The sequence below is a fragment of the Saccopteryx bilineata genome, chromosome 10, assembly GCF_036850765.1.
Source record: "Saccopteryx bilineata isolate mSacBil1 chromosome 10, mSacBil1_pri_phased_curated, whole genome shotgun sequence".
Taxonomy (NCBI): Eukaryota; Metazoa; Chordata; class Mammalia; order Chiroptera; family Emballonuridae; genus Saccopteryx; species Saccopteryx bilineata.
In genome coordinates this window covers 18,337,722-18,353,759 of record NC_089499.1, presented here as the reverse complement: position 1 = coordinate 18,353,759, position 16,038 = coordinate 18,337,722, and the positions used below count along the sequence as shown (strand labels likewise).

The 16,038-nt window shown below is 44.2% G+C and overlaps 1 protein-coding gene across 1 annotated transcript in view; it reads right to left on the bottom strand.

Moving 5' to 3' along the window:
- DYNC1LI1 (dynein cytoplasmic 1 light intermediate chain 1) overlaps positions 1–15,497 on the bottom strand; it is a 36,703-nt gene extending 21,206 nt beyond the window's left edge. The window contains exons 1-2 of the mRNA XM_066246107.1: positions 15,218–15,497; positions 14,941–15,014 (exon numbers count right to left, since the gene is read on the bottom strand). Of these exons, the coding sequence (XP_066102204.1) occupies positions 14,941–15,014; positions 15,218–15,363 (220 nt within the window). The 5' untranslated portion in view covers positions 15,364–15,497. The remainder of the gene's footprint in view (positions 1–14,940; positions 15,015–15,217) is intronic.
- Between the last annotated feature and the right edge of the window lie 541 nt (positions 15,498–16,038).

Here is a 16,038-nt window from a genome sequence, read left to right as displayed (position 1 = left end):
AGTAGTTCCAGGTTTATATACATCCTCCAATCACATTATTTGTTAGGCTGGGTTTTTTCCTCTCGTTATATCTTTAGAAATTTAACCCTTGGCCTCCTCCCAGTTCTCTTTTCCTCACTATATAAATATGCCACTTAGAAGTGAACAGTCACTGCCTGACCAGGCAGCAGTGCAGTGGATACAGCACTGGCCTGGGATGCAGAGGACCCAGGTTCGAAACCCTAGGTCACTGGCTTGAGCGCCAGCTCATCCAACTTAAGTGCAGGCTCACCAGCTTGAGTGTGGGGTCTCTGGCTTCAACGTGGGATCATAGACATGACCCCATGGCTTGAACCCAAGGTTGCTGGCTTGAGCAAGGGGTCACTGGCTCAGCTGTCCTTCCCTCCCCCTCAGGGCACATATGAGAACACAATCAATGAACAACTAAGGTGCTGCAACAAAGAACTGATGCTTCTCATCTCTCTCCCTTTCTGTCTGTCCCTCTCTCTCTCTCTCTCCTCTCACAAAAAAAAAAAAAAAGGCGAACAGTCACTAAACTCATACCCCACTCTATTCCCCATCCCTCAGCTGAATAGTTCCTAAAACAATGTCATCATGCCTCTCTCCCGCTAAAGACGCTTTGGGAATTCTAGTTAATGACATGCATGCTGAAGCACTTAGAGGGAAGTATAGAGATATCAGTAACTTTCTTTGAAATGCATTTTTTAAAAAAGGTTGTAGTGTTGAACACATGATAATGAAAATATAGTTAAATGTTAATGGTAGAATCTAGGTTTGCGTATAAGGTCTACCGGAAAGTTCTGTCCGTTTCTATCACAACAAGTTTCGACACGTAAGCACATGTTTATTTGGCGCATGTGTGCCTCTCTATTTTTATCACTTAATTTATACATACTGACGTAGCAAATTAACTAAAACAAAGTTGATTCACGTTAGTCTTATGTGTGAAGTGATAGTGTACCATGGCTACTGATCAAGTTCATTTACGCCACTGTAATTTTTACAAATTTCAACAAGGAAGAAATGCTACAGAAGCATGTCTGTCGCATCCACCATATTCCCCGGACTTAGCACCTTCTGACTATCACTTGTTTTTTGTCCTTACAAAATATATATATATATTTTTTTTTCTGAAGCTGGAAACTGGGAGAGACAGTCAGACTCCAGCATGCGCCCGACCGAGATCCACCTGGCACGCCCACCAGGGGCAACGCTCTGCCCACCAGGGGGCGATGCTCTGCCCCTCCGGGGCTTCGCTCTGCCCTGACCAGAGCCACTCTAGCGCCTGGGGCAGAGGTCAAGGAGCCATCCCCAGCGCCCGGGCCATCTCTGCTCTAATGGAGCCTCGCTGTGGGAGGGGAAGAGAGAGACAGAGAGGGAGGGGGGGGGTGGAGAAGCAAATGGGTGCTTCTCCTATGTGCCCTGGCCGGAAATCGAACCCGGGTCCCCCACACACCAGGCCAACGCTCTACCACTGAGCCAACCGGCCAGGGCCAAAATTTTTTGAAGGGCAAAAAATTCAAAAATGAAGAAGATATCAAACAAGCACTGGTTCAATTTTTCGCATCAAAAGATAAAACATTTTTCAAAAATGGGATATAAATTGCCCTCGCGCTGGCAAGAAATCAATAATAATGGCAATTATATTATTTAATAAAGTTTATTGACGGTAAGAAAAATTTGTATTGTTTTATTCCAAAAACAGACAGAACTTTCCGGTAGACCTTATATTAACTCTAAAATTCCTTCCACTTTTCTGTATGTTTGAAACTTTCAAACGATGTCAGAAAACAACCCTTTTAGGGTCTTCTTCCTGTTCTTGTAAAGGGCACACAGTAAAGGCCCCTAACCTTTCGGCCCATCTTTCACCACGTCCCAGTACCCCCAAGCGGGGCTCCAGCCATTCACAACTTCCCCTGCAGCAGAGAGGCCCTGCTCTCCCCCACCTCTCAATCTTCACACACGTGGTCACTTTTATCTGGTATTCTTTCTTTCCCCACCCCACACCTGGGAGAACCCTAACTTAACATTTCAGTAGGAAGCTTGGACTCCACAAGTCTGGCTCAGTGCCCTTCTTTGTGATGTCCAACAACACAATGCACACTTGACTGGGTGGCTTTTTTAACAACAGATACAATATTTACTTCTCACAGTTCTGAAGTCTGGGAGGTCCAAGATCAAGGGGCTGGCACGTTTGGTGTCTAGAGAGGGCTGACTTCTTGGCTCACAGCCAGCCATCTTCTGACTAGGTCCTCGCATGGCAGGAGGGGTGCGAACTCTCTGGTGTCTCTTTTATAAGGGTGCTAACCCCATCGATGAGGGCTCCACCCTCATGATTTGATCATCTGCCACAGGCCCCACCTCCTAATACCATTACACAGAGGGTTAGGATTTCAACACGACTTGGGGGAGGTGGGGTACACATTCACATTCACTGCAGCACCTGTTGGACACCCGTTGGATACACAGAAGATCCTTTACCAAAATTCCTATCTTTAATCACAACCACAGTCTCCATTTTCATAACTATACCTCATCTGTAACTCCCTGTCCTGAGCATTTACAATTTATTAAAATAATTCATCATTCATATTTATAAAACTCAAGTGGCCACCTCTCATCAGTAGTAGATCAATCAACAGTGTAAGCTCATAATACACACCTGCTTCACTAAACTTAGGAAACTTACTGGTCACTGGACTGTGCTGTTGGTACTGCCTTTCCACAGCCAAGGTGAACAACGTCTGAAGATATTAAAAGTTTACCATGAATGAACGCTCCCTCTTTAATCTATTATGCAATTAGAAGGATTTAAAAATATTAAAATTCAAGATGCTGGTATTTGACATTGACAGACATTCAAAAATCATTTTTTTTTTAATTTTTATTTATTTATTCATTTTAGAGAGGAGAGGGAGAGAGAGACAGAGAGAGAGAAGGGGGGGAGGAGCTGGAAGCATCAACTCCCATATGTGCCTTGACCAGGCAAGCCCAGGGTTTCGAACCGGCGACCTCAGCATTTCCAGGTCGACGCTTTATTCACTGCACCACCACAGGTCAGGCTCAAAAATCATCTTTAATGGCCAAACCAAGAAACAAAACTCACTAGATTCCACGTTATAGTTGAAAAATAACACAAAGCGCCTAATAGTTTGAGGAGTAAAAGAAATTATAATAAAAATACTCCATAGCTACTTCATTGTATGCAAATATACACCCTCAGAGTTGCAAGTAGGGCAGTGGAGCCCCTGTGGCTTCAAACAATGATGAAAGAATTCATCTACCTATTGTCTAGAAACTGTAAGAAAGCTTTATCATGCCTAACCAGGTGGTGGTGCACTGCACAGAGCATCAAACTGGGACTCAGAGGACACAGGTTCAAACCTCCGAAGTCACAGGCTTGAGCACGGACTCATCTGGCTTGAGTGCAAGGTCACTGGCTTGAGCACGGGATCAGAGACATGACCCCATGGTCGCTGGCTTGAGCATGGGATCAGAGACATGACCCCATGGCCGCTGGCTTGAGCATGGGATCAGAGACATGACCCCATGGCCGCTGGCTTGAGCATGGGATCAGAGACATGACCCCATGGCCGCTGGCTTGAGCATGGGATCAGAGACATGACCCCATGGTCGCTGGCTTGAGCATGGGATCAGAGACATGACCCCATGGTCGCTGGCTTGAGCAGGTGGGTTACTCGCTCTGCTGGAGCCCCCTGGTCAAGGCACATATGAGAAAGCAATCAACAAACAACTAAAGAGCCACAACGAAGAATTAATTCTCCTCTCTCTCCCTTCCTTTCTGTCTGTCCCTATCTGTCCCTCAGTCTCTGTCATTAAAAAGAAGAAAAAAAAAGGAAAGCTTTATCTTGAGCTCCTTGGCTTTCAGTTGGCAGTGAAACAGACACACCAGCTTTGCCTGTGCCAGCCAAATAGTTAATGATCTGTAAATAAACACTTAAACAAGTAGAGAGTTCCTGCTTAAACAAACTAATAGGAAAGTCCTATAAAAAACCCTTTAGTGTGTTAAAATTATTCTCAATATTTTATCTAAATTTGCACTTTAATACTGAATTCTCTTTAAGGGGACAGATCTTTAAAACAAATGAAAACATTTCATTAGATCAAATGCTATTTATAATAACACTATTTTATGTCCTCATCCAGGTGTTGGGAAACCTTTTCTATAAAGGACTAGGTAGTAAATATTTTAGGTTTTGTAGGTCATATAAGGTCTCTGTCACATATTCATCTTTGTTTTTTCCCCCCAGCTCTTAAAAAATGTGGATAAACAAATCCCATTCTTAGCTTGCTGGCCACACAAAAACAGTCTATAGGCCAAACCCTGTCCCAGTGAATGGACCAAAAGAGGAAAGATATGTTAATCAGATTACAGTGGAAATCTCCACAGCAAATCAACCTGCATTCCAAATTATTTGTCTGAACCCTGTCCAAATAAATCATACTCTGTGAGCCAAGTATAAGATCCAAGAATTTAAAAGAATTTCAGTTTTACCTTAAGGCAATAAGAGCCATCAATTCTCACTAAGCTCAAATTTGAAACCAAATTGATTACAAGAGAAAATCTCCATAAAGTCACCAAAACCGTGTAGGAGTAAACATTTGCTCATAATACTGTTTTAACTCCTTAACAGATCTCTAATTCAATAACAGGATGTAATTAATGTTCATAAACTTTACAATGATAATTTTATTAACAGATTAAAAATGAGAAGATTTGGAAGATATAATTTCTTCCAAAGCCCAGTGTCACTGGCTTGAGCCCTAGGTCAATGGGCTTGGCCTGAGCCCCCAGTCAAGGCATGTATGAGAAGCAATCAATGAATAACTAAAGTGCCACAACTACGAGTTGATGCTTCTCATCTCTCTCCTTTCCTGTCTGTCTCTCCCCCACTTCTCTCTCTCTCTCTCTCCCTAAAAAAATAATAAATAAATGAATAAATAGAGGTGGTAAAACCAGACAATCTCTATGGTGATGGATTTAAAGTTCTATGACTATTATCATTCATTACATCTTAATAAGTAATACACTAGAAATAAAATTCCTTCATGAGAAGTCAATGGACCTGACCAGGCAGGGGCACAGTGGATAGAGCGTTGGACTGAGACATAGAGAGGACCCTGGTTTGAAACCCCGAGATTGCCAGCTTGAGCAGAGGCTCATCCGGCTTGAGTGCGGGCTCACCAGCTTAATTAAGCACTGGGTCACTGGCTTGAGCGTGGGATCACAGACATGACCCTATCTATGGTCGCTGGCTTGAGCAAGGGGTCACTCTGCTGTCGCCCCCCCCCTCAAGGTACATATGAGAAATTAATGAAAAACTAAGGTGCCACAACAAAGAATCGATGCATCTCATCTTTCTCCCTTCCTGTCTGTCTGTCCCTCTCTTTCTCTCTGCCGCTCTCGCAAAAAAAAAAAAAGTCAACAGTGTTTTAAAAATAAAACGAAAAACATTAAACAAAGCAAAATACTTAAGTACACAATACATTAATACCTATCTTGAGCACTACAATGTATGCCACTGTTTGAATTGTTTTTCAAACATCACATAAATTCTTCACGATAATCCTAAAAGGTAAACATTACATTCTGAGAAAGAAAGCAACTTGCTACAGAAAGGTCATGATCTGAATCCAGCAATGCTCCTAAATACCATGGACATTGCCATTGTTTCTGCAGCAGCTTCTAGTCTTGACCAGCTCAAAAGAGGGGATGACAAAAGGAAAAATTAAGCAGTACCTGTACTCTGCCTCCCTTTTCTCCCAGTTTCCTCTCCTGTGTCCTGGAAGGCTACAGTACTGTACTCTTCCTGCTTTGCACACACAGGTGTATGCCTGATGCCTGTTCTATGCAGAGCTTTGATTCACATTTCCACACCTCCTTGGACACATTATGATTCATAGCATTTTGATAATCAGAACAGCGAGAATTATAGCCTACCACATTCCTTCTTTATTCAAGTGAGATATCAACATTGTAAAGTTGACATTTCTGATCTGACCTCACATGATGTAAAATAAATCATCCTACTTTATCTGAAAGCTCTGGTGACAAGAACCATAAGGGTCTTCACTGGAATTACTTTTGAGCTCAGACCTTTTGCACAGCCTCCCACAGGTTATCTGCATGACCGAGGCAAGGTGGGGGCTTTGGTCTGCTCCCCATCTCACAAAGAGCATCTCCTGCCCCAGCCGGCAAAGCTGGGAGAGGCGGTTGTTAACCAGCTGCAGCATCTGCACCAGTGGTTGTAGATAAACATGTATGCATGGCTGTTCAAGAATACACCTCTCCAAAAAGAAAAGAATATACCCCTCCAATATGTTAAGGAGTGCCTATATATTGGAAAGTTAGACAAAGGCAAGTTTGAATCCTAGCTCAGCTGTGTAACCTGGGACTCAAAATCCTCTTCTGTAAACAGTGAACATGCTACGTAATAAAATACCTACCAGAACGCCCAAGTAACAGGCATAATAAATGTTCCTATCCCATTGGTTGGCCAAAACCCTTCCTTTGAGTATCATCATTCAACAATCTACATTACATTTAAAAATAAGAATTTCTCTTTTGTTGTTTGTCTCACTCTCAGACTGCCTAGACATGAACTGAAAACCACTGAGTTTAATTCAATAAACATTTACGAAGGCCAATAAATGTTAATTCCAATGGTTATTAACAGTTCCCATGCTCCAGAAGGTCAAAGTCACACTAAAGCAATAATTCTTAATCAACAAATATGGCACATATTCTACAGTTAAACGGCCTTTAAATTAAGATGGCAATTTTTAACCTATCCACCAGATAGGCAAAGATTAAAATAAATAATTCTCAGTATTTACTGGCAATGGTGCTAGACAAATAAGTACTCTCACATACTGGTGGTGAGGATATAAATGGTACAACTTTCCCAGAGACTGGTAATATATAGACAGGCTTAAAAGGTAATACTTCTGGGCCCTGGCCGGTTGGCTCAGCGGTAGAGCGTCGGCCTGACGTGTGGGAGACCCGGGTTCGATTCCCAGCCAGGGCACATAGGAGAAGCGCCCATTTGCTTCTCCACCCCCACCCCCTCCTTCCTCTCTGTCTCTCTCTTCCCCTCCCGCAGCAGAGGCTCCACTGGAGCAAAGATGGCCCGGGCGCTGGGGATGGCTCCTTGGCCTCTGCCCCAGGCGCTAGAGTGGCTCTGGTCTCGGCAGAGCGAAGCCCCAGAGGGGCAGAGCATCGCCCCCTGGTGGGCAGAGCATCGCCCCCTGGTGGGCAGAGCATCGCCCCTGGTGGGCAGAGCATCGCCCCTGGTGGGCGTGCCGGGTGGATCCCGGTCGGGCGCATGCGGGAGTCTGTCTGAATGTCTCTCCCCGTTTCCAGCTTCGTAAAAAAAAAAAAAAAAAAAAAAAAAAAAAAAAAGGTAATACTTCTGACCTAGCAATTCAATTTACAGGAATTTATCCCAAAGATAACAATGGGCAGGTAGAAAATGAAGTATAACAATAGAAATCTACCAATTATTATTATAGTATGGCCATAGATGTTATTCAGTCACTGAAAGGGAGAAAACCGTATCTACTGCCATGAAAATAATCCCTCTGATACATAAAGTAAAAAACAAAAAAATCTGATTTTGAAACAGAATATAAGGTATGAGCCTATTTTGTTTAAAAAAAAAATGTTTACAGAAAAAATGAATACTGTCTATCTCTAGGTGATGGGATCATACATTATTTTCATCTTTGTCTATTTTTCCTCTAGCAAAAAACATGTAATATTAAAATAATGAATCTCAGCCTGACCTGTGGTGGCACAGTGGATAAAGCATTGACCTGGAACTCTGAGGTAGCTGGTTTAAAACCCTGGGGCTTGCCTGGTCAAGGCACATATAGGAGATGATGCTTCCTGCTCCTCCCCCCTCCTCTCCTCCCCCCCACTTTCTCTCTCACCACCCTCTAAAAATGAATAAGTAAATTTTTTTAAAAATAAATAAAATAATGAGTCCCAATTTTGAGATGAAGATGTTTTAGACATAATTTCTTTTAGTTCTTTTAATCCCATGAAGTATGAAAGAATCTCAACTAGCAGGTCAGGAGGTTGTTATCCACCCGCAGTCCCCCCCCCTTCAAATGGTAGGGAGGGCCGAGCCCTAGACCTGGGAACTCTGGGGAAGGAAGGACTCCGCCACCCCTCAGCTCCCGTGGTCCTTTCCACCAGGTTTTAACTACTGCCTCACGTTCTCTTGCCCACAGCCCACAGTGTTTTCTTCTCCACACCTTTCCAACAAAATCTTATGATAGTGACCGTTTTACCCCTTCTATCGTACTGACATCCCTGATTTTTACCACTTTGAGTCTTTCCCACAGGAGTTCATAAGCTCCTGGAGGGCAGGGACTGAGTCTTAGCCTTGTTTTCCCCGCATGACTCAGCAAAGTATTTTATGCACAGCACATTCTGATGAATAAAAAATAACCTGTGACATCTTTCTAACAGACACTGTCCTGATTTTACCAATAAAATAAGGCCCAAAAAGGTTAGTTCATGGTCACTCACTTATTAATAACAAAGACGCATGCTGAACTTGGATTCTTTCTTTTCCCAACTCTGGGTTCTTCTCAGTTTTGCATTTTCAAAGTGCTTTTGCTGATATTCTCTCACGTGGACTTCACCCCAGCTGAATTACTGCTCTTGACGGTCTTTAATCCCAGCTTCGCACGAGATGAATGGTTTCCGACTGAACAATCTCGTTACCTTTAGTCAGCCCTCACACAGAAACCATGCGCTTCCTCGACAAGTCACTTCTCTGGACAGATCTCTAGATCCACTGGGGATATCGGGAGGTTTCCTACTTGCAATAATTCAAGCATTATAGAAGCTAGTTTTTATTCCTGAATAAGAAAGAAGACTATTTCAAATATACTTCCTGAGGATGCTCAGCATTATGTGGGATTTTTTTGACTGCACACTATCCTGGACTAGTGCCTTCACTTCTTCAGGGAAAAAGAAAGAGGCTCTAGATTTCTTCCCTGGGTGGAATCAAACTGCCCACATCTACAAGGAAATGCTTGATTAATTTAAACCCAATTATATCTTCATCAAAACATTTCTTTAAAAATATTTAACAACTCAAAATCTTTAGAATTTAAAAAATATATAGAGATTATCAGAACAGACAAGACTTTAGGGACCACTAAATCCAAACTTCTTAATTTACAGATGAGAAAGACAAGACTTACACGATTTACCAAAGGACTAGTTTTCATTAACTCATGTTGGTCTCAAATCAGAAAGTTATACTGATGTCCTATCTATGAGCCAGACACTGTACTGGGGCCTAAGTCTCCATAAGTATCATAGGAGACAGTGAATTCAATTAATCTAAATTAATGAGATTTTTTGCAATGAAACTGATACATCAGAAGCCTCAGATAAAATTCCTTCATAACTGCTCAACACCTTCTTACATTTCCTACAAAGACAGCTCCTTTTCCTCTAGGGAGACAGTCTGGTGCAGTGATTTTCAACCTTTTTTTTTCATGGCACAAACACACACTAATTACTAAGGTCAGTGCCCCTGACTAAATACAACCATTTTCATCTCATGGCACAAATAAATTAGTTACTAAGGAAGAAGAGGTCAGGGCCCCTTTTTCTTTAGTAATCAGTTTATGAGTGCGTGAGAAACAAAGGTACTCACTCTGGGTTCAGGCTGCACGATTTGGAATTTTTACTTTGCTTCTTTCTGGCTGTGTAACCTTATGGCAATGTACTTAACAGCTCTGTGTCCCTTTCCTGATAGTTTTTAAAAAATACATATTATTACTATTATTATTATTATTGATTTTTAGAGAGAGAGGAAGGAAAAGAAGGGAAAGAGAGACAGGAAAATCGATCTGTTCCTGTACGTGCCCTGACCAGGGATCAAACCAGCAACCTCTGCACTTTGGGACAGTGCTCTAACCAATGAAGCTGTCCTGCCATGGCCATTTCCTGATGTTTAAGAGAATAATCAGAGTATGTAAATGATCTTATATGGTTAGTACATGTAAGTATTCTATAAATCAGGGGTCCCCAAACTTTTTACACAGGGGGCCAGTTCACTGTCCCTCAGACCATTGGAGGGCCGGACTATAAAAAAAACCATGAACAAATCCCTATGCACACTGCACATATCTTATTTTAAAGTAAAAAAACAAAACGGGAACAAATACAATATTTAAAATAAAGAACAAGTAAATTTAAATCAACAAACTGACCAGTATTTCAATGGGAACTATGGGCCTGCTTTTGGCTAATGAGATGGTCAATGTCCGGTTCCATATTTGTCACTGCTAGCCGTAACAAGTGATATGGCATGCTTCCGGAGCTGTGACGTGTACGTGCTGTGTCACCGGAAGTAGTACTGTACGTGAGCGCTGCCGCTCTTTGTGGCACTGCCACATACAGTACTGACCACCAATGAAAGAGGTGCCCCTTCTGGAAGTGCAGCGGGGGATGGATAAATGGCCTCAGGGGGCCACATGTGGCCCGCGGGCCGTAGGTTGGGGACCCCTGCTATAAATATTCATTGTTCTTGTTATTATTATTATTTCCTTAGGGAGTTTTCTTATCAAAACATGGGAAAGTAACCAAAATATGAAGAAAGTACCCTTAAAAGTAGCTATTAAAACCTAATTACAGCCTTACCAGGCGGTGGCGCAGTGGATAGAGCGTTGGACTGGGATGCGGAGGATCCAGATTGGAGACCCCGAGGTCACCAGCTTGAGCGTGGGCTCATCTGGTTTGAGCAAAGCTCATCAGCTTGGACCCAATGTCGCTGGCTTGAGCAAGAGGTCACTCGGTCTGCTGTAGCCCCCCAGTCAATGCACATATGAGAAAGCAATCAATGAACTAAGGTGTTGCAACGAAAAACTAATGATTGATGCTTCTCATCTCTCTCTGTTCCTGTCTGTCTGTCCCTATCTATCCCTCTCTCTGACTCTCTCTCTGTCTCTGTAAAAAACAAACAAACAAAAAAACAAACAAAACCCTAATTACAATCACTACAATAGAAATACATTAAATATAAAGGGTAAAGACAAAAAAATAGTTCCTAAAAGGACAATTTATGAGTTAAATCCTAATTAAAATACATGTAAATACAAAAAAAGACATGCAGAAGTTTTGCCTTCAATATTAAAAACAAACTTTGCTGAAGCTCATTCTCAGTGGTTAAACATTAATGCCAGTGTTTTTGGGTTTCACTAGGGGTCAGGCCTACCTAGTTAAATGACTGCTTAAACACAAGTGCCACGCCCAGAGTGGTGTCTCTCATTAGCTACATCCTAGAATTCCAACAAATACCCTATTTGGATGTCAGTTTCGCTCAAAGATTGCATTTTACGCTAGAGTGGCTCTGGTCGCAACATGGCGACGCCCAGGATGGGCAGAGCATCGCCCCCTGGTGGGCAGAGCATCGCCCCTGGTGGGCGTGCCGGGTGGATCCCGGTCGGGCGCATGCGGGAGTCTGTCTGACTGTCTCTCCCCGTTTCCAGCTTCAGAAAAATGGAAAAAAATAAAAAAATTAAAAAAAAGATTGCCTTTTAAAAAGTTATGTAGTATGAAAAGTACAGAGCACTTTCTCTTGTGGGAACTTCTATCAAGTTGGAAAGCCAAGCCAGAGTCACAGAACAAGATCTTTATAGCTGTGTGACCTTGGAAAACTCGCTTAAACGGTCTCTAAAATACAGTACCTCATCCAAAACCGGGCGCTAACATCGACCTCCCCGATTTGGGTGCGGGAAGGAGGATGAGGAGGTAAACTAAGATTTATGTGAAACGCTTGAGAATGGCTCACACATTGCTAGTCCTGCCCCTTTTCTCGTATAGGCAATAGGAGAGGAGGCCCAGTAGCAGGCTAAGGTTAAACTGCAATTTGTGTGTGGGATACATTAAGCTTTAATAATCATTCCTATTATAGGTTGTTTCTGGAAATGTAAAACCCTCTTACAGTCTCAGATTTGTTTCTTTTAAACATGGGACTCCAGAGATCACCATAATTCATGAAAGGCACATTAAGATAACCATCCTCTTGCCTAGCAACTTAAACTCGTAACAAAGAAAACCACAATCCCTATTTATATATTTATTCCCCCAACCAGCACAGACTAAATGCTGCTATAATATGTGATGGGAAATATCTTTAAGAAATCTTTAGAGGTATTTTAGGAAATTAATCCTGTTTATATAGGTATATAATCAGTATAAAAATCTGTTATTAATTTCTTCCAAAGCTGAAAAGGACTTTGATGAAAATCCCAATAGTACTCAAATAAAAAATTTTAATTTCAAGTTCATATAACTTGATCCTAGATAGAGCTTTATGAACTATTAAGCTCATAAAAAAGGAAATTTAATCTATCCTAAGTATGGAGGAATGGAAGAGCCTGGAGCCTCTAGTAAATATACTCAGTCACATGCACTGACCCAGTGTTAAAAGCAGGTTTTCAAAAATGCATGGTAAGAAGAAAGAAAAACATGGTGCAACTTCAGTGCAAATTAGAAACATCAAGAAATGAACATGCCTGACCAGGCGGTGGCGCAGTGGATAGAGCGTCAGGCTGGGATGTGGAAGACCCAGGTTCGAGATCCCGAGGTCCCAGCTTGAGCGCGGGCTCATCTGGTTTGGGCAAAGCTCACCAGCTTGGACCCAAGGTTGCTGGCCCAAGCAAGGGGTTACTCGGTCTGCTGAAGGCCCGCGGTCAAGGCACATATGAGAAAGCAATCAATGAACAACTAAGGTGTCGCAAGGAAAAACTGATGATGCTTCTCATCTCTCTCTATTCCTGTCTGTCTATCCCTATCTATCCTTCTCTCTGACTTTGTCTCTGAAGAAGAAGAAAAAAAAAATTGTCACTTTTTGTTTCACTACAAACAGAACCATCTAAGTAATATCTAATGCACAGGAATAACTAGGAGGAACTCAAAAATGAAAACAAAATTCAGGAATCCTATCTTTACAGTATTAATATTTGAAAAAAGTCTTTAACTTAAAACAATCAAGATATAATTCACTTCAATATAGTCACACTGTCTTAAGTCCATTTGAATTTACTAATCAATAGTAATTTATTTAAATTAGTAAATTTCACACATTTTCTTTTGGATCTTAATCTATCACCTGGCTAGTGTGTGATAGGGCTGTGACTGAACCCAGGTTAACTTGAAGTGGGCTCTTGCTTTTTTTTTAAATAATTTTTTTATTATTGACTTTTAGAATGAAAGGAAGGGACAGGGACAGAGAGAGAAAAAAATATTGATTCGCTTAGTCACTTATCCATGCATTCATTGATTAATTCTTATACGTGCCCTGACTAGGGATAGAACCTGCATCCTCAGCATGTGGGGATGATGCTCTAGTCTAACCAACTGAGCTACCCTGCCAGGGCCGGCAGTAGGTATTCTTTTTTTTACATTTTAGTGAGAGGAGCAGAGGCAGAAAGACAGACTCCCACCTGCGCCCCTACCAGGATCCACTCGGCAAGTCCACTAGGGGGCGATGCTCTGCCCATCTAGGGTCTTGGCTCCGTTGCAACCCGAGCCATTTTTTAGCACCTGAGGAGGAGGCCACTTCGCCATCCTCAGCACCCAGGGCCAACTCGCTCGACCCAATAGAGCCAAACTTGCGGGAGAGGACCAGGGGGAGAGAAGGAGAGTCAGAGAGAAGAAGAAGGGATGGAGAAGCAGATGGTCCTTCTTCTGTGTGCCCTGACCGTGAATGAAACTAGGAACATCCACACGACCGGCAGCTGGGCCCACGCTCTACAACTGAGCCAACCAGCCAGGGCCACAGTAGGTACTTTCTATCACATTAAAAACAAAGGTAAAAACTAATTTTTCAACTAACTCCATGTAACTTTAAAGAACATCAAGAATCATATTCTAGCTTGGTAGCAGTTCATGAAAAGTAAGTAATTGCTTATACATCTACACAGGCCTATTAAAACCAGACCCTATCAAATAGATTTGATTTGTTGTCTGTTTTTAGACGTAATATAGCAAAAATAGTCTTGAGACATCAATACCAAAGTTTTAAAATTTAACCATCATCTTATAAGCCAAACTGCAATATCTCACATTAAAGCAGGGAAGAAATATCTCGTATAAATGACTCAGGAGCTACGCCTGCAAAAATATGAACCTGTGAAGTGCTGTCCCTCCCTGTCCCTCTACCCCACCCCCGGAATCAGTAAAGTAACAAAATACATAACTTCCAGAGAGCAGGTGAATTGAGACATTGAACCATTTTCCTTATTTACATCCATCTGGCCCAAGGAGCTGAACTAGAAAGGTGTTCTACTGCCCTTTGTAAATTTCAGAATGATAAGTGACAGTTTAAAAAGGCAGCTGCAACACGAGTCCACTGGACGCGAAAAAGCTGAATCAAATAAGAACATTTATCACGAATACCAGGTCTCATTTCTAGCTTCTCTGTCAATTATACAAAGAGTCAGCTATTAAATATTAATGGCATGCCATTTGCACTGGAGCTCTTAAGAAAGAGCCTCCTGCTACCGATTTGTTATGAAAGAAAAACCGTCCTAATTTTCTAGGTAAAGTCCGAGCCACTAGAATCCCTCCGACGGGCTATCGCATTCTGTCCTTGCCAGGGTAGGTTGTCAGGGCCTTCTCACATCCAGGGCAGGTTGTCAGGGCCTTCCCACATCCAGAGGAGGAGGAAGGGCTCTGTAAAGGGCGAGTCCCTGCAGGTTCAGGTTCGGGCGCAGGGATCCTGGTTTCTCTTCTTCCCAAACTGTCAGCGAAAGGTCGCACGGCGGGGCGGGACGCGACCAGGGTCCGCAGTCCGCACGCACAAAGCGAGCCGGCGAGCCGGCTGGAGGACCGGACCCCGGCCGGATGGGGGCCGGGCGGGGCGGAGCGAGGTGGGGGACACTTACCCAGCAGCAGTACGTTCTTCCCCGCGGGGAGCTTGGATCGCGAGCGGGTGGAGACCTCGCTGAGGATGCAGGACCTAACGGGGAGCAAGGCGCACGTTGAGGCCGGCGGCCGGGGCCACAGCGCCGGAGGGATGGACACGGCCGCGGCGCGCCTGGGCGGGGGCTGCGGAGAACGCAGTGGCCTGGGCCCGGCGCCGAGCTCCGGCGGGCACGGATCCCGAGGCGTCCGCAGGGCCGGGAGCGCTAGCGGGGATGCAGGGAGGGGTGGGGTCGTTACCAAAGGTTCTGCCCGTCCTCGTCGTCGCCTGCTGCAGCGCCGCCGTTGCCCGAGGTTAGCTCGTTGGCCAAGGAGCCTCCGGTGTAAGTCGAGGCTAATCCCGGCGGAGAAGAGCCGAAGGAGCTGACTCGCCCCACAGCCGCCATTTTGATCGGGAATTACACCACTCCCGGCAAAGCTGAATGAGCTACGCGGCCGCTACGGCAGCGGCGGCGGCGGCGGCGGCGGCAGCGGCGGGAACCCGGATATGGAGCGTTCGGCGCACGGGAGCGAGGCGTGGTCTATGGGGGCGGAGCCCCGGGACCTGCAGGCACTGATGGAGCGAGCGAGCACGGACTGCGCGTGCGCCACAGACTGGCGGGAGCGGAAGGAATGCGCGTGCGCGCAGGCCTGGTAGGCCGATCTGCTGCAATCCCGGGTCGGCTGAGCTCAGCGTGTTGAACCGTTTCCCACCGCCCCACCCGCTGCCCTGGACTGCTGCAGGGCGGATTGGGGTGTGTCAGGTGAACAGTGCTCCAGCCCATTCTTTAGTCGGGTCCACAAACCACGCAGCCGGCGTGGGATTCCTGCACTGTCATTGCCGTTCCACCATTCAGGCTGAGCGGGTGCTTCCCGGCGCCTAGTTGGAAATGGGTCTCTCCGCCGCGAAAGAGGCCGTTGCGTAGCTGGGGGTCGGCAGTGTTATTGTGGCCCCTGATTTCTGGGCTTCTTTGCATTCTCAAGTAGCGACGTGTTGCTCAAACCTTTGTCCTCCATCAGAAGCAGGTTGCCCCAGCTCCTAAGCGGTTACCTGACGAAAGACTATGTGAGAGGCTTGTTTT